This window comes from Staurois parvus, unplaced genomic scaffold (assembly GCF_062004578.1).
Source record: "Staurois parvus isolate SC_StPar_1 unplaced genomic scaffold, SC_StPar_1.0 ptg000735l, whole genome shotgun sequence".
Lineage (NCBI taxonomy): Eukaryota > Metazoa > Chordata > Amphibia > Anura > Ranidae > Staurois > Staurois parvus.
The window spans coordinates 112984-132134 of record NW_028318531.1 but is presented as its reverse complement, the minus strand read 5'-3'; the positions used below and the strand labels follow the sequence as shown (position 1 = coordinate 132134).

The following is a 19151-nucleotide window of genomic DNA, read 5'->3' as shown; positions in this document are numbered from 1 at the left end:
AGAAGGAACCAGAGAAGGCAAATATAAGCAGAATAAACGTTAGCTTTACGTAAATCTCTTAAAAATAGTGAAGATATCACAGCCACTAGAAGATCACAAATGCCTCCAAGGCCCCTACATTGATTGTAAATCATCAAATAGCCGCACAGCTGTGTCTAACCTACCTTTCATCCCACCACTGTGAGAACGTGATTCAGGGCTGCCTTGTAAACAGGAAGAGGAGCCACTTGCTATTATTTGCGCGTGTTACAAAATAAACTCATATTTTTCTCAAACGCAAGTTCCTTTGAAGCATTGTTCTGCTCCAGTGCATACATCTGCCGTAGGGCCCCTTGCGGCGGTATGCTTACAGAATCTCAGTCTCGTTGCAGGAGCTGAAACTTTCCACGGAAAAGAAACTTGTGTGTACATACTTCTCTCTCCGGGTCTCATGAGTGTTTATAGCATGGTCATAAGTACTTGCTTTGCGCTGTGTTTAGAAAGCTCCTTCTCAGTAACTTCCTCCATAAGTGATTTTCAATGATCCCGAATAATTGTGCGCTGCTGGTTGATAAAGCAGCTTTTTCCTCTTATTGTAGCCAAAGGTCAAACAATAGCAACAAAGTATTTGTGTATATAGAGGATGGAGGTAAGAGGGTCACAGGATATTGTTCACATTGGGAATATAAGATGTAAGAAATGAAAACTTAATACAAGGACCACTTTGTGCTTGAAGTGTCTTATCCCCGGAGCAGCATCAGAATTTAGCTATGGTGTGTTTTGCTATTGATGCAAGCACTGTCCAGTATTTAAAGAAGTAGGGTTCTACTTCTCCTGGGTATCACAGGAGTGCACTTCTTTCTGCACTCCTATGACCCGGTTTCAGGAGACAGCTGGCTAAAGCTCACTGTCAGCAAATGTCATGGAGCCAGTCCATTCTCTGGAGAAATCCCAGCGGTATTGTCGGGATCAGGGGCGGACTGACCATTTGGAAACTCGGGCACTGCCCGAGGGCCCGGGGTCAGTAGGGGGCCCCGTGAGATGCCCCTGGTACCTTTTTCATAGGCTTTTTTGATTTCGAGCAAGGACACAGGGGGCCCCATGATCCCCTATTGCCCGGGGGCCCCATGAGTTGTCAGTCCACCCCTGGTTGGGATCCACCCAGATGCGTGGACTGGCAGCTGGCTTAGTCTCTCAGCGAGTCACTGACCCAGCCCCTCCTGCCTCTTCACAGCCCAGCGCTCTAGTGAGCACTGGATGGGCAGAGCAGAGAGAAGTGACTGACAGTCACCGGCTCTGTTCAATGAAGACCAAGAACTGAGCAGTATTTCAATTCTCAGTCTTAGAAGCAATGGGGGACAGGTGTAGCATCTGACCGATCCTGAATCCACTTAGGTGAGTGTAGATTTTTATTTTTTTTTATTCCCGAGCCTCTCTTTTAATGTACTATCAGTGTAATTCCATTCATTAAACAGGTGGTGATCATTGATTTCATTTAATTCATTTTAGTACTTTTTCGACCTTTGGTGTCAGCAGGCTTTTGTTTGTGTCAAAACTGCTTGTCTCCCCATACAAGTCAATGGGAGGGGAAAAAAGCAGTTGGCAGAAGTTGATGCGACTTAGGCCATAAAATGGAGGTCAGACAGAGGAATGCCGCAGGTCACATACATTTGTCAGTGATCTCTAATCTCAGAAGCATCTCAAAATGATCTTAAATGCAAGTGGAATGATCCTGAAAGCAGGATGCATTTCCCCATCACCCCAACCCCAAAGCCTATCAATACAAGCTCTTGGACTTGCAGACATGAAGCAATAGAAGGCAGCGACCATTAATTTTATTTCCCTGTTGTAAACGTCTACATTTTTTCATATCATGTTTGTCAGTGGTAGGGGTAGGCCACCAGAATGGATGATTTCAAGAGTGTTCAGATATTAGTCCGAATTCACTTGAGCTATCCCGCTAGACTTGTGATTGCACAAAGCCAATCATAAGAAGCCAAAAACATTGCCTGCATGGCAGCTGCATGTATACAGGGACGTGTATACACGTGGCTGCTGAGCAAGGAATGCTATGGCTGCATAGGATTGGCTTTGCGCAGTGACGCCTTTCTGGTGGGGTAGCTCTGATGGGTTCAGAATTGTATCTGAACCATCTTGATCTCATCCCTAATCACCAGTATGACTAGGATGGACTACCAGTGATTCAAAGGCAAGGCAGAAAGACCGCAAACTATCCCAAGTGTTGTCTACATGTAAGCAGCTCTCCCATGTTCATAGGCTGAAATAAGCAGAAGGTTTAACCCCTTCCCCCACAATTGGTATATAAATGTATTCTTCTATCAGTAAACGTCCTCTCTTTGACAGATGCCAGCCAATACTTTGTGTGGCTGCTGGTTGTCAAACTCGGTTATCACTTACTGCTTGTGATCCCACTAATAATTGGAAACCAGAGTGGATCCAGATTGTGTGATTGCTGCTTTCTCATTTATAATATATTATTTTACATGCAAGCTGAAGGCAGAGGCGTCCCTAGGGTTGGTGTCACCCGGTGCGGTGACACGTGATTGTCACCCTTCCGGAGAGGAAGGAGCGGTGCCGGTGTAGTGCTAAAATGAGTATCCCATGAAGATATGTATCCCCTGAAGCAACTGCACATGTACCGGTTTCAGGCCAAAGAAGCCGATCTCCAACTTTAGCATAGAGCTGCCACAGTTAACCCCTTACAGGCTGCAAACCACTGAAGCTGATCCCACGGATCACTATGGGTTGCAAGATCAGTTAATCCCATATATGTTGAACCTTTACGGGGTTAACTGATCTTGCAACCCATAGTGATCCGCTGGATCAGCTTCAGCGGTTTGCAGCCTGTAAGGGGTTAACTGTGACAGCTCTGTGCTAAAGTCGGCAATCGTCTTTTTTGGCCTGAAACCGGCACATGTACAGTTGCTTCAGGAGATATATATCTTCATGGGATACTCATTTTTTTTACCACTACATCGGGGGCAGCTGTCACTGTGCCGGGAATCAAGGATCACCCCAATAACTGGCCAGGACCTTCACAGAGCCCAGAAGCTCTGCTGGCATCCTGCTCCTGCACCCCCTGTGATGGTGTCACCCGGTGTGGCCCGCAACCCCCTAGGGATGCCACTGCCTGAAGGCATCATTCAGAAAAGAATTCTAACGTTGGCATGGGTATCTAGTGGTAGAGGAGGATGCAGAGGGTAGTACTGAAGTGTTGACAGGATAAGTAGTGCAAAAACAAACAGAAGAGTTTTCAGAGAATTCTGCTTTAATGAAGACTTAGACGTAGAGAGGGAGAAGACCCCCATTGTATTGACCATGGCTCACGATGGATCTTTGAATTCCTGTATAACGATTCCTTCACACCAAATTCACTGAGAGATACATATGAAATGATGATGTATGGTGGCATCTACCGTAACCAAAACTGAAATACCAGTATTTGTGGACTGACCTTTTTCTCTAAACTTACTGGCAAGCAGTCATATATTTCATTTTTGAGATATTCCTAATTCAGCTCATTGTACTTCACTAACGGCTGCTGATGGTTTTGGTTGGATGAAAATGGAACAGACTGATTAAGAATGTGATTGGTAAACCACACCAGCCAAAGTTTGGCTTCCGTCATTTTCCTCTTTGTGAAATTGAAAGTTTAAGTGAAGCTGACATCACAAATGCTAATCTCTGTGGTAAGAAAACTGCAAGTTGTAGATAAGTAAATATAGAAGCCAATTAGGAGATTTAGGCTCAGCTGAAATGCCACACACATTGTCAGTTCAAACAGCATTACCTCCATAGAAACCATCAGAAGCATAGACCACTTGTTGGCAAGCAGTACAAATCAAATAGGCAGAAAATGAGAAGATATAGGTTAAAGAGAACCAGTCATGGTTCAAAGTAATTCTAAAATTCTATGCATGAAGGTAAAAAACCTTCAGCGTACAGCCCTCCCCCCTAATACTTACCTGAGCCCAATCTCAATCCAGCAATGCGCACAAGAGCAGTGGCTCTCGCCTCTCTCCCTCCTCATTGGCTCAGGCTCCTGCTGCTGTCAATCATAGCTGGTAGGGTGGCGAGGCTGTGCAACACTCATGGACATACAGAACAGGGCTCGGAAGCGAGCTTGCATGAGTGCCCCCTCAGCAAGCAGCCTGATATGGGGGCACTCGGAAGGAAAGAAGTGTCAGGACCACCAGCAGAGGACCTAAGAAGAGGAAGATTGGGGCTGTTCTGTGCAAAAACATTACACCAGGCAGATAATATATCATGTTTATTATTTTTTTTAAAATGTATCTTTACAATCACTTGAAGTTCTGACAAATTAATTATTTAACCTTAATTCTGAACTCTTGGCAGTTATAAAAACAATTCATCAATTTAGCAGTGTAAGTGCCTGAATTTGAAAGCTGGAGTGGAAGGGGAAGAAGCAGCACAAGGAGCCAATCAGTTCATGTACTGACAAGGAGCATGCTGATAGGAGGAGAAAACAGGGTGGCAGAGAGACGAGCTCATCACTGTGCTGCCTCTCCTTTCACAATCCTACGGCAAAGGTGGGAAGGAGTCCTCTAAGTGAAACTGCAGCCTTTGCTAGGTGGCAGAGCGGTTTAAATCTCAGGACTCGAAGGTTAGAAATACAAATCCTTCAGCAGGTAAAACAGCTCCCATATATGCCTTTCAGCATATATTGTACATACTAAGCCCAATGTCTTTGCAGTGTGGGAGGAAACCAGAGTACCCTGAGGAAATTCATGCAGGTGCCGGGACAACATGCAAATTTCAAGCAGGTAGTGTCTTGCCATTATTCAAACCAAGGACCCCAGTGCTGGAAAGCAGCCATTCTGGCCATTAATGCAAAAAGGAGCATTTCTTAATAGCAGATGCTAATAGCAGAACTGCACCTGCAGGCTTTAAGAGGTGCTTGGCTCACACATGTACATCAAACCAATCTCTGCTATCTGTTGCCTACTACTATATGGAGGAGAGCAAGCTCTTGTGATGCTAATCTCTAGTAGTAATGAAGGTCAAGTGGAATGGAATCTGTAGAAATCCGTATTTGAATTGGCATTCCCTTCCCTATGCTATCTGCAGGAGTGGGTCACAAGAGCATATGGCGTTATTTTACAAATGTTTTCACTTGGAATCGCTCTTTAAACAGCCTTGGGTGACTCTCTCAATAGTTGAACAAATTCCGGTCCCACCATGCACCACCAGCCTTTGGAGTCCATGGAGTTCAAATCTTAAAAGTCATGTTTTTAATACATTTTGTCTTGTAGGTTATGTTTACAGAGATATTTTCTGATCTTACTATCACAAGGTTACATCACATGCATTACTGAGATCATGTCTGATATGTGTGATGCCCAGTAACCTCCAAAATAGGGAACTTGATCATTTCTGACGTACGTGGAAACTGTTTTCTGCACGTCTGTCTTATAAAGTTGTGAACTTTCCCTGCTGTTATCTGATTTTGGTGTCTTAATCTTCAGATAAAGCCGAATTGACCATGATTTTAGGTTTCCCAGCATAGATGTGTTATAAAGATTTTTACTGCCATCTAATGTCCAGCTGCTGCGTTGTTTGTCTAGAGCAGCCTTTCTCAGCCTTTTTAACCTGGCACTTGAAGTAACTTTTCGGTTCAGGGAACCTCTGCCAATAATTCTATATCCACAGCTCACAGTACAGTGGTGTGAATGTCACAAGAATGCTCCTTAAATTGGTGGTCAGAGGGAGAATGCTCCTTACATCGGTGGCCAGTGAGCGGAATGTTCCTTACATTGGTGGTCAGTTGGAAGAAAGCTCCTTACATTGGTGGTCAGTTAGAAGAAAACTCCTTACATTGGTGGTCAGTTGGAAGAAAACTCCTTACATTGGTGGTCAGTTGGAAGAAAGCTCCTTACATTGGTGGTCAGTGGGAAGAAAGCTTCTTACATTGGTGGTCAGTGGGAAGAAAGCTTCTTACATTGGTGGTCAGTGGGAAGAAAGCTCCTTACATTGGTGGTCAGTGGGAAGAAAGCTCCTTACATTGGTGGTCAGTGGGAAGAAAGCTCCTTACATTGGTGGTCAGTGGGAAGAAAGCTCCTTACATTGGTGGTCAGTGGGAAGAAAGCTCCTTACATTGGTGGTCAGTGGGAAGAAAGCTCCTTACATTGGTGGTCAGTGGGAAGAAAGCTCCTTACATTGGTGGTCAGTGGGAAGAAAGCTCCTTACATTGGTGGTCAGTTGGAAAAAAGCTCCTTACATTGGTGGTCAGTGGGAAGAAAGCTCCTTACATTGGTGGTCAGTGGGAAGAAAGCTCCTTACATTGGTGGTCAGTGGGAAGAAAGCTCCTTACATTGGTGGTCAGTGGGAAGAAAGCTCCTTACATTGGTGGTCAGTTGGAAGAAAGCTCCTTACATTGGTGGTCAGTGGGAAGAAAGCTCCTTACATTGGTGGTCAGTGGGAAGAAAGCTCCTTACATTGGTGGTCAGTGGGAAGAAAGCTCCTTACATTGGTGGTCAGTGGGAAGAAAGCTCCTTACATTGGTGATCAGTTGGAAAAAAGCTCCTTACATTGGTGGTCAGTGGGAAGAAAGCTTCTTACATTGGTGGTCAGTGGGAAGAAAGCTCCTTACATTGGTGGTCAGTGGGAAGAAAGCTCCTTACATTGGTGGTCAGTGGGAAGAAAGCTCCTTACATTGGTGGTCAGTGGGAAGAAAGCTCCTTACATTGGTGTTCAGTGGGAAGAAAGCTCCTTACATTGGTGGTCAGTGGGAAGAAAGCTCCTTACATTGGTGGTCAGTGGGAAGAAAGCTCCTTACATTGGTGGTCAGTGGGAAGAAAGCTCCTTACATTGGTGGTCAGTGGGAAGAAAGCTCCTTACATTGGTGGTCAGTGGGAAGAAAGCTCCTTACATTGGTGGTCAGTGGGAAGAAAGCTCCTTACATTGGTGGTCAGTTGGAAGAAAGCTCCTTACATTGGTGGTCAGTGGGAAGAAAGCTCCTTACATTGGTGGTCAGTTGGAAGAAAGCTCCTTACATTGGTGGTCAGTGGGATGAAAGCTCCTTACATTGGTGGTCAGTTAGAAGAAAGCTCCTTACATTGGTGGTCAGTTGGAAGAAAGCTCTTTACATTGGTGGTCAGTGGGAAGAAAGCTCCTTACATTGGTGGTCAGTGGGAAGAAAGCTCCTTACATTGGTGGTCAGTGGGAAGAAAGCTCCTTACATTGGTGGTCAGTTGGAAAAAAGCTCCTTACATTGGTGGTCAGTGGGAAGAAAGCTTCTTACATTGGTGGTCAGTGGGAAGAAAGCTCCTTACATTGGTGGTCAGTGGGAAGAAAGCTCCTTACATTGGTGGTCAGTGGGAAGAAAGCTCCTTACATTGGTGGTCAGTGGGAAGAAAGCTCCTTACATTGGTGGTCAGTGGGAAGAAAGCTCCTTACATTGGTGGTCAGTTGGAAAAAAGCTCCTTACATTGGTGGTCAGTGGGAAGAAAGCTCCTTACATTGGTGGTCAGTGGGAAGAAAGCTCCTTACATTGGTGGTCAGTTGGAAGAAAGCTCCTTACATTGGTGGTCAGTGGGAAGAAAGCTCCTTAAATTGGTGGTCAGTGGGAAGAAAGTTCCTTACATTGGTGCTCAGTTGGAAGAAAGTTCCTTACATTGGTGCTCAGTTGGAAGAAAGCTCCTTACATTGGTGGTCAGTGGGAAGAAAGCTCCTTACATTGGTGGTCAGTTGGAAGAATGATCCTTACATTTGTGGTCATTGGGAGGAATTCCTCCTTACAGTACCTAAAAAAGATCATTGGTGATCTTTTTAGAAACTTAAACTCCAAGCAATCTCTGGAGGAACCCTGGTTGAGAAAGGCTGCTCTAGGGGAATATAAACAAGATATTCTCAGCCCATCTAAGAAATATTTATCATTCTATTATATCTGTACTGTAGATAACTGTTGCTATAATCACATATTTCATTATGGTTCCTGATGTATCCAAAGTATCTGTATATGATATTGAGTTTGTCCTACAGACAGCCACCAGCCAAGCTGTGTTTGGTCTGCAGTCTGGAGTGTGCCAACTATTTCGGGAAACCCTTAGCAAAAAAGGATTTGTGGAAATCCAGACGCCAAAAATCATATCAGGTATGTAGAATGCTAGGCCGGTGGACTCAGCCATTTGATATTTATCCAGTCTGGCCATAACACCATAGGTGCAAATCCATTACTCTCTGAAGGTACCAAATAGACAAGGGATGATTGCCAGATTGAAAGCTGATGATCCCATTGCTATAACCAGCTTTATTGCTGGCTGTAGTTTTTTTGTGCTGCATGATGGGTACGCTGTAAGTTAGCCCGCATCTTGCCCAGTTATATGATCATCTATCTTACCTGTTTTCCATTGTTTCCCCAGCCGCCAGTGAGGGAGGAGCCAATGTGTTCACTGTGTCCTACTTCAAAACCAGCGCCTATCTGGCCCAATCTCCGCAGCTTTACAAGCAGATGTGTATCTGTGCGGACTTTGAGAAGGTCTTCTGCATCGGGCCAGGTAAGAGAAAATAGCTCTATAAACTAAAGAGCATTTGGGAATCATGTTTTTTTTTTCCTGGTGATGTAAATGTGGAGTTTTAGGTCTCATTCACAATTGCAAATAGGGCTGCTGGCAATTACATGAGGGAGACTCAGTGGGGAGATTCTAGTGATTGGCTTCAGACGGCAGCCCATTGAAAGCAATGGGAGGATGTCAGCTTCTGCAACCAATTGTGGCTGCTCGCATGTAGTCACTCACGGAGTGTTTACCTGCAAATGATCGATGCTGGACGCACAGTCTGTATCCAGGGCCTATCAGTCACAGGTAGTTACCCTGCTGGGTTTCCTGCATATGTTGCAAACAGCTCCATTTGTGTGAATGGAGCCATATTGTCTCTAGCCAAGTCTGTCTCTAGCCAAGGCATTTTTTTATAGAACATAGTTGGAACCCCTATCAGTTTTACATATTTGGGTGTCAAAGACACAAACCAATAGTTCAACTAATAAAAAAACTAGTATATGAATAAATTGAAAATACAGAACCCTATACAAGCAGTAATGTAGAGGAAGCTGTAATAATAACTGTTGCATGGGTGTCTTGAGCCTGTGCAACATAGATACTGGCATATTTCTCCAGTCCAGGTACTGTGCTTATCCACCCATAGACATGGATACCTGTGCTTGGCTGTACTTGTACATGCTGGTACTCATGTAAGTACTGGTATAGTGTACAAGTGTATTCCAGGAAATGTTCTACCTTCCATACACTACAGAATACAACCGCACACAGCCATTCATTCTACCTTCCATACACTACAGAATACAACCGCACACAGCCATTGGTTCTACCTTCCATACACTACAGAATACAACCGCACACAGCCATTGGTTCTACCTTCCATACACTACATAATACAACCGCACACAGCCATTCATTCTACCTTCCATACACTACAGAATGCAACCGCACACAGCCATTCATTCTACCTTCCATACACTACAGAATACAACCGCACACAGCCATTCATTCTACCTTCCATACACTGCAGAATACAACCACACACAGCCATTCATTCTGCCTTCCATACACTACAGAATACAACTGCACACAGCCATTCATTCTACCTTCCATACATTACAGAATGCAACCGCACACAGCCATTCATTCTGCCTTCCATACACTACAGAATACAACTGCACACAGCCATTCATTCTACCTTCCATACACTACAGAATACAACCGCACACAGCCATTGGTTCTGCCTTCCATACACTACAGAATGCAACTGCACACAGCCATTCATTCTACCTTCCATACATTACAGAATACAACCGCACACAGCCATTCATTCTGCCTTCCATACACTACAGAATGCAACCGCACACAGCCATTCATTCTACCTTCCATACACTACAGAATACAACCGCACACAGCCATTCCTTCTACCTTCCATACACTACAGAATACAACCGCACACAGCCATTCATTCTACTTTCCATACACTACAGAATACAACCGCACACAGCCATTCATTCTACCTTCCATACACTACATAATACAACCGCACACAGCCATTCATTCTACCTTCCATACACTACATAATACAACCGCACACAGCCATTCCTTCTACCTTCCATACACTACAGAATACAACCGCACACAGCCATTCATTCTACCTTCCATACACTACAGAATACAACTGCACACAGCCATTCGTTCTACCTTCCATTGAACCATGCCTCGCAAAAAAGAGCTCTCAGAAGACCTACGATCAAGAATTGTTGACGTGCATGAAGCTGGAAAGGGTTACAAAAGTATCTCCAAAAGCCTTGATGTTCATGTGTCCACGATAAGACAGACTGTCTACAAATGGAGAAAGTTTAGCACTGTTGCTACTCTCCCTAGGCGGGGTCGTCCTGTAAAAATGACTGCAAGAGCACAGCGCAGAATGCTGCATGAGGTGAAGAAAACCCCAGAGTGTCAGCTAAAGACCTACAGAAATCTCTGGCACATGCTAACATTTTTGTTGACACATCTACAATAAGGAAAACATTAAACAAGAATGGAGTAGATGGGAGGACACCACGGAGGAAGCCATTGCTGTCCAAAAAGAATATTGCAGCACGTTTGAAGTTTGCAAAAGAGCACCTGGATGTTCCACAGCACTACTGGCAAAATATACTGTGGACAGATGAAACCAAGATTGAGTTGTTTGGGAAGAACACACAACACTATGTGTGGAGAAAAAAAGGCACAGCACACCAACATCAAAACCTCATCCCCACTGTGAAACATGGCGGAGGGAGCATCATGGTTTGGGGCTGCTTTGCTGCCTCAGGGCCTGGACGGATTGTTGTCATTGATGGGAAAATGAATTCCAGAGTTTATCAAGGCATTTTGCAGGAAAACGTACGACCATCTGTGCACCAACTGAAGCTCCGCAGAGGATGGGTGATGCAACAGGACAATGACCCAAAGCATACAAGTAATTCAACAAACAATGGCTGAAACAGCACAGAATACGCCTTCTGGAGTGGCCCAGCCAGAGTCCTGACCTCAACCCCATTGAAATGCTGTGGCATGACCTTAAGAGACCGATTCACACCAGACATCCCAAGAATATTGCTACACTGAAACAGTTTTGTGAAGAGGAGTGGTCCAAAATGACTCCAGATCGTTGTGCAGGTCTGATCTGCAACTACAGGAAACGTTTGGTTGAGGTTATTGCTGCCAAAGGAGGGTCAATCAGTTATTAAGTCCAAAGGTTCACATATTTTTTCCTCCCTGCACTGTGAATGTTTGCATGTTATGTGCAATTAAACCATGGCAACATCTAATGTTTGTGTAGTATTATGTTCAGCAGACTGTGTTCTTCTATTGTTGTGACTTAGATGACGTTCAGAGCACATTTTATGCCCAATTCATGCAAAACTCCACGTAATCCCAAGGGGTTCACATACTTTTTCTTGCAACTGTATACTATTAATTAGCCTCCCAGCCGTTGGCTAACAGGCACCACTTCTGAATTACAATATCAGTTAGCCTCCTAGCCATCGGCTGTCATGCACACCTACTGAACTACAATAAAGGTGGGCTTCCTAGTCATTTGCTTTCCAGCAGTCCTTGTAGCGCACTGGCAGTCAGATCCTAGTTTGCTATGCAGTTTATCAAATCTAGCCTTATTCCAATAATCCAATTCTGCTTCCAGACTTCATTACAGCCTCTCCTGGCATCGCACACTTAGCGATTAAAGTGACAATTTACGGATCATTAGTGCCATGCTCCAGGCCTGCTCCCTGACATTTCTCCAGGTTGCAACAAGCGCAAAGCCACATGGCGTGACGTGCATAATTACCACTGTTTTTTAACAACTCTAATGGCTCCATAATTATTACCAAATGATTTTGCAGTTGTGCCAGAAGGACAAATATAATTGGAATTAGGAACATTAGCTCATTAGTATTGAGTATTAACTTCAGGGAAATATCTACAAAGTAGGAAAACAAACATTATGTGATTCCTTACCCCTCCCCTCTTCACCAACGGCGGGATAGGGGAATTAATAAACGTCTGAAAACTCCTTGATCAGTGGTGACTGGTCTTCCAGGTTTAGTAGTGCTGGGCATGATTCAACCTGAAACACAGAGGACATTTTGGTTGTGAAGAAGAGACACTGCTGGGGACAGCTCCAGATTGCAGGTGAGTATTTCAGCAAACCTGTACTGAACAAATGCGGATTCTTGATATTGAATGCCTGGATATCATGGTGATCTAATGGCTGTCAAAAATTTCTGTGCTGCTGATTTGGAAGTAATGTTGTATGGATCAGGAGTTACAACTTCACACTGACTTCCTGTCTGTATACTTATTCTGAATCCGTGAAAACATTGCAACCAGAACAGCCAGGGAACTAGCATTTTCAAGGGGAAGACAGCAAAGAAGGGCTGCTTATTTCTCTCACTACATTTACCATAGGGGTTGAAATAACTTTCCCAGGGAAAAGGTTGCTCAAGTGTCCTATCCAGTAAGTGCTACTTGGTTCAGTTCAGACTGCCGATCCTCCCCTTCAGCAGAGATGGTGACTATTTACCTAGGCCTGATGTGGCTAGCACCAGAGGGAGCCTGGAGTAGCACTTTCTCCAGGCATGGTGGAGCAGCACAGTGGCAAAATGGTTAGCACTTCCGCCTGGCAGTACCAGGGTCTTTGGTTGGAATTCTCACCACAGCATCACCTGCCTGGAGCTTGCATGTTCTCCCTGTGCCTGCGTGGGTTTCCTCCGGTACTCCGGTTTCCTCCCACACTCCAAAGACATGCTGGTAGGTGACTTAGTTCCTGTCTAAATTGGCCCTAGTATGTGTATGTATGAATGTGAGTTAGGGACCTTAGATTGTACACCCCTTGAGCGTCAGGGACTGATGTGAATGTACAATATATATGTAAAGCGCTGCGTAAAATTGACAGCGCTATATAAGTACCTGAAATAAATAAATAGATGGTGAACATTTTAGTGCTGCCATTGCCCGTCGGTTATCAATCTTAGCAAATGAAAGTAACAAATGAATGCAGATCTGTGTTTGTTAATGCATAAGTAAAAGTATTAAAGCAGAGGACTAAAGTACTCGGTGGTATCAACACAAGGAGCCTGTCCTTTTTGCTGCAGTGCATGTGTGCTAACAAGGAACACGCTGATAGGAGGATTTTATCATTAAAAAATCTTCTCAGGGCTCATGTACACTGCAGCGGATAAATTCATGTTTATAAGTAGTTCTGCATTTTTTTCAGCAGCCCCTGAACTCACCCTAATGTTTTCCTATGTGTCCATGTACACATCTTCGTTTGCAGTCATTTACAGGCATTTGAGTTTACAGTCGTTTTTTTTAATGTATAAAACTTGCGTTCATCAGTCAATTTTATCAGCGGTTCAAACGCAAAACGCTTGTTAACGCGTTTATAAGCGTTTGCAAAAATTTTTTATCTCTTCCAGTTCCCGATGCTGTCCAGAGCCTTTTTTCATCATGAAAAATGCATGCAAAGCGCTTTCAAGGTACTCAAATGGACAAAACACTGAGCACAGGATGTTCCTACCAAGCTTGTCACACATTGTAATGACCAATTCACACCTCAGACCTCTCCCACCCTTGGAAATAAAAGATCTGTTAATGACCATTCACACCTCAAATTCCTCATGAAGACCCCCTGCCAGGTGGCCTTAATGACTCCCTTCACCAGACACCTTTCCCACCCTTGGAAACAAAAGAAATGTTAATGAGCAACTCACACCTAAGCTGATCTCAACACCTACTGCTGTCTCTGCTTCTACTCTCTGTATTTCTCTGAAACAGTCTGAAATAGTTAATAATTTACCACTTTTCAGTGCATTCTGGGCATTTGGGAGGTTCTCCTGTGCTTATCTTTAAAAAACGCTTCTAAAAGCAAACACGGCTAAACAGACTTTTTTTAACCTACATTTTCCAGCAGTCAGTTTCCATTGTTCAGAAGTGTCCCGTGTACATGGGGCCTCAGTCTACTGCTTCTCCTCTCACTGTCCAATCACAGACTGGGGGAGGGACAAGAAAAAAGCACACAGGTGGCGCAAACACCTAGCGTATTATCCAATGCTTATTTAAATGCTTAAAAAGACAAAAAACATAGTTACAAAATGAGTGCATAAAAAGCCTGTGAGGCCATAGAGATGGCCAAAATGATGGCAGAGTGTCCGACCGGTGGTGTGGTCAGCCTGCTGACACGTTTCGGGGACGTGTCCCTTTCCTCAGCTGACTCAGCTCTGAGTCAGCTGAGGAAACAGAATAACTTCAATTTTATTTTCATGCTATTCAAATAGATTTAAAAAAAAAACCCACCAAATATTCCCTTGCAGTATTGGTAGTAACTGAAAGATTTCTCAGCAGCTGCAGAATTCTCAGCTTGATACGGTGGGTCTATGGAAAGGCATAAACAGCTGTATTCCTTTTATTATCCATTAAAATAAAGAACAGCTGCTGTTTGGTTTTCGTAACCTTTGCAGTTACATAGAAGTGATTCAGTTCTGTCACTATTCATAGAGATCAAAACAGCCGTGGGCGATTCATAAACTTTCACTTTCATAGTAACGCAGAATTGAAACGCAGTGCAATACCTGGGAAAAGGAATCTATTTCTTATGAACAACTTAAAATGAAAAGTTTTGTTAAAAATTCCAATTTCCATTCCGATTTCTTCTGAGCACTGAGTATTCTTAGGATCTGCTTACCAACATCTGCTTGTTGTACACACGCTCTCTCTTTCTCTCCATGTCAAGTAGTGGAGTGTGGCGCCCTCTAATGCACATCTCCTGTAATAGCAATATTCACTAATGATGGAAGACCATAGCAGTTAAAATCTAATAGTGATTATTTCAGGTACTTGTATAGCGCCGTCAATTTACGCTGCACTATATCTATATATATATATATATATATATATATATATTTATTGTACATTCACAACAGTCCCTAACCCTCAAAAGGCGTACAATCTAAGGTCCCTAATTCACATTCATACATACACATACTAGGGCCAATTTAGACAGGACCCAATTCACCTATCAGCATGTCTTTGAAGTGTGGGAGGAAACCGGAGTACCCGCAGGAAACCCACACAGGCACAGGGAGAACATACAAACTCCAGGCAGGTGGTGCTGTGGTTGGGATTCAAACCAACAACCCTAGTATTGCCAGGCGGAAGTGCTAACCATTTAGCCACTGTACTTGATGCTGCGGATATTTGTAAAGATTGTCCACTGAACCAATAATTGGGTAGTCTGTGTAGCCGAGGGTCATTAGTGTGAAGTTCTCTGTGGGTATTTTTTGCCATCTGGTGACTATTCTTGTTGTATTTTTGAATCACATCTGCATAAGGCTGGCCATACATTATACACTTTTCATCTACAGTTTTCCTTTAGATTTGCCAAAACCATATAATATGAGGTCAAACCTAAACACTTTAAATTGTATGCAATCAGGCAGACCCTTGCACTACATAGTTAAAGGTAAATCTAAAGAAAAATTGAACATAAAATTTGTATAATGTATGACCAGCTTAAGACATAAATGCCAACAATATGTTGTAATACATTCTGTTAGAGGGTGCTGTAACACTTAACCTTCTCAAGCCTGTTTGACACAGGCGGTTGATGGGCATTAAAACTATGCAGTTGAGCCGCTGATTTACCACCGCTCCTCCTTATGCTGTATAGGCCAGGGTGTGTGCACATGCTTTACATCACGGTGAGGCATAAATTAGCCCTGCCATTGCATTCAACAGGCAGTACCACTTGCTGACTATTACCCATTCTATTGAATGGGAGCACCCTGCAACCTCGGGTTCTAGGGGTTAAAGCAGGTGATGAGGAGGTGATACAGTGCCACTGACTGCCTGTGAATGCTCTCTGAGGAGTGATCTGAACTTATCACTCTTCAGAGAGCACAGCAAGTGTAAACTAAGCCTCAGTGCACATCTTTAAATCATATCTAAAACCAAAAACAATTTATTGCCGCTTACCAGTCCTTAGATGTGGTGACTGCATTCATTTTATTTTTTCTTCTGCTTTATTTCCTTTTTTTTTTTTTTTTTTACATGTTCACTGCTTTGTGTCTACGGAGGATCGGTGTTGTCATCCTAAGCAGGGCTACAGACATCGCCCCTCTTTTCATCTCTATTACATAGAGGGGCGTTGTTTTATAGTTTTCAGAGGAAAACTGGGACAGCTGATAAGATTGTTAGAGATTTTAGTTCAATACATAGGAATTTTACAAGGACACTGGATTTCTGGCAGGATCAAATGATATTTTTCTGTACTTGCAAAAAAAAAAAAACAAATCTGGAAAAAGAAATCTAAGGCAGCCAACCCCATTTAAGGACTGGTAAGCTGCAATATCCTACATTTGTTCTCGGGTGTACATATTCTTTAGTGACATCAGGGTTATGTTGGCATGACATGTTTTTAATTTCAAGAGAGCAATCTGCAGTTAAGATGGCTTTGCTTCAAAGTGCATGTAAACCCAAACCAAGAACTGCATATTTGCTCCATTTTGTTCTGTTAAATGTACCAGTGAAAGAGTATCTGACAATTCTGAGAAATACCTGTTGATCCTGCCAGAAATGTTGGGAGTCTTTCTGTGCTCCCTGCCTGTGCTGAACTTGCCAGTTAGCATTGTTCCCAGATTACAGAACTCCTCTCTCTACCCTCTCTGTTATGGAGAAGACTAGAGGTGGGGGATGTTCTGTAGTCCTGTCCTAATGCACTACACTGCTCCTCTATAGATACAGTACAGTAAGTGGGCACCCTAAGACAGGAAGTCTGTAACTATCAGGATTACCCAGTGAAAACAAAAGAAGGAAGGCCTGAATAAAAGAAAACTAATGCAGCCACCTCATCTAAGGACTGGTAAGCTGTAATATAGTCATTTTTTGTTCCTAAAGTGGACCGGTCTTACATGGCTAGTGAAGGCAGACATTATGTAATATCCAGCTCATAGTTTACAGTACAGTAATTTTATAAGCGTAGAATGGCTCAGACACTTCTTGACTCTTGTGATACAAGCAAGGAGGGATACTATCTATGTGATAATATGAATGATAATACTAAGGCCTCATGTGCATGAGCACCTGGGGCTGTATGATGTAAAACTTGGGTGCCCATAGAAATCAATGGCTGTATACATGGCTGGAACCCAGTACTGGCATAACTGTGCTTGCGTAAGTATCCACACCCATTGTCTGCGCCTAGGGACGTACTTCCATATGCATACACATCTACACAACTACTATTTATTTCTATGCATGGCTCTACGCAGCTCTTGTGGTTCCTGGGCAGGGAAAAGACGCCCAGATTTTAATCACTTGACCTCCGGAAGATTTTGACCAGGGTATTTTTTTACTATTCAGCACTGCACCACTTTATCTGCCAGTTGGTCGGTAATGCAGCGCTGTACCCAAATGAAATGTATTTTTTTTTTTCACACAAATAGAACTTTCTTTTGGTGGTATTTGATCACCACTGTTTTTCTTTTAAATTTTTATTGTAATAACATATCCAATAAGAGAATTTGAAAAAAATCTAATTCTTTCATAAATTTAGGCCAAACTGTATTGTGCTACATGTGTTTGGTAAATGAAAAAAAATCCTAATAAGTGTATATTGGCTTGTGTGAAGTTATAGTGGCACAAACTATGGTATATGCTGGAATTTTATTTTTATTTATTTATCACTGGTACTTATTTACTCAGCGCTTGACATGTATATATATTGTACATTCACATCAGTCCCTAACTCTCAAGAAGTGTAAAATCTAAGGTCCCTAACTTACATTCATACATACACATTCTAGGGCCAAGTTAGACAGGAGCCAGTTAACCTACCAGTATGCCTTTGCAGTGTGGGAGGAAATCTGAGTACCTGGAGGAAACCCACAGAGGCACAGGGAGAACATGCAAACTCCAGGCAGGTAGTGCCATGGTTGGGACCTTAGTGCTGCCAGGCATAAGTGCTGACCACTTCGCCACTGTGCTGTTCATTAACGTAGCAATAGACGTGATTTTTAGTGGAACTGTAATAGTGTGGCAAGCAATCTGGCACTAACAGACCCTCACTGGAAGTTACACTAACACAGACATCACTAGTGACACTAATACAGCGACCAGATATAATACTGTACACTGGCTGGGAAGGGGTTAACATCAAGGGATTAACTGTGTGCCTAATGTGTAATGTGTGTAATATGTGCTGCTTTTACTAACAAACCTGGCTGTTTTTTCCCCTGCTTTGCAGGGAGCACAAACAGATCGCTGATCTGTGTACAGAGCCCTGTGTGTTCGTAAACACAGGACTCTGTGCCGTGATTGGCGACCTCCAGTCAGCAGGTCTCAGCCATAAATCATTGGCTGGGACCTGCTGACAAAATACTGCTGTAGCCAGTGACAGTGTGGATCAGCATACGCACACCCCTAACCCGGAACAGGCTGGATGATGTATGTGTACATCATTCAGCCTCCTCGTGCCACTGGCCTGCAATAAATGTACTGTAAGCGGGCGGAAACCGGTTATGTCATGAGGCCCTTTTCGCCCATGCATGAGACTCTAGAGCATTCAGGAAAATGTGAGACTGTATACTGAGATGCATTGTAACCTGTAAATTGATATGAACCGCATTAACAATACAGTTAATGAATGCATTTGGTTACATTTTCACCAGAAGGACAGCAGCTTGTGATTGGTAGATATGGACAGCACCCTATGCACCCAATACATTCCCCATACTGCTTTTTTCCTCTGTGATATCTGTCCTCCTGACCGCTGTCTGCCTGTCTGTTCCACAGTGTTCCGTGCCGAAGACTCCAACACACACCGTCACCTGACCGAGTTTGTAGGTCTGGATATAGAGATGGCGTTCAACTATCACTACCATGAGGTGGTGGATGAGATCGCTGACACCCTGGTGCAGATATTCAAGGGACTGCAGGAGAGGTAATACAAAACAGTGTTCTGCAGGAGAGGTGCATAGGGAAGGTCCACAATGTGCATTTCTCATGGGGCCTCCTATTATAACTTGTCCAGAAAAGTCAACCTTGTGCCTTTTACTTTTACCTTGCTATCGAGATCTCAACTTGGGGCAT

The 19151-nt window shown here is 43.4% G+C and overlaps 1 protein-coding gene across 1 annotated transcript in view; it reads left to right on the top strand.

The window, feature by feature from the left end:
• The window catches only part of DARS1 (aspartyl-tRNA synthetase 1), a 181025-nt gene that overhangs the window by 140409 nt on the left and 21465 nt on the right, over positions 1–19151 (top strand). The window contains exons 10-12 of the mRNA XM_089654055.1: positions 8002–8113; positions 8382–8516; positions 18855–19002. Coding sequence (XP_089510181.1) covers positions 8002–8113; positions 8382–8516; positions 18855–19002 — 395 coding nt within the window. The remainder of the gene's footprint in view (positions 1–8001; positions 8114–8381; positions 8517–18854; positions 19003–19151) is intronic.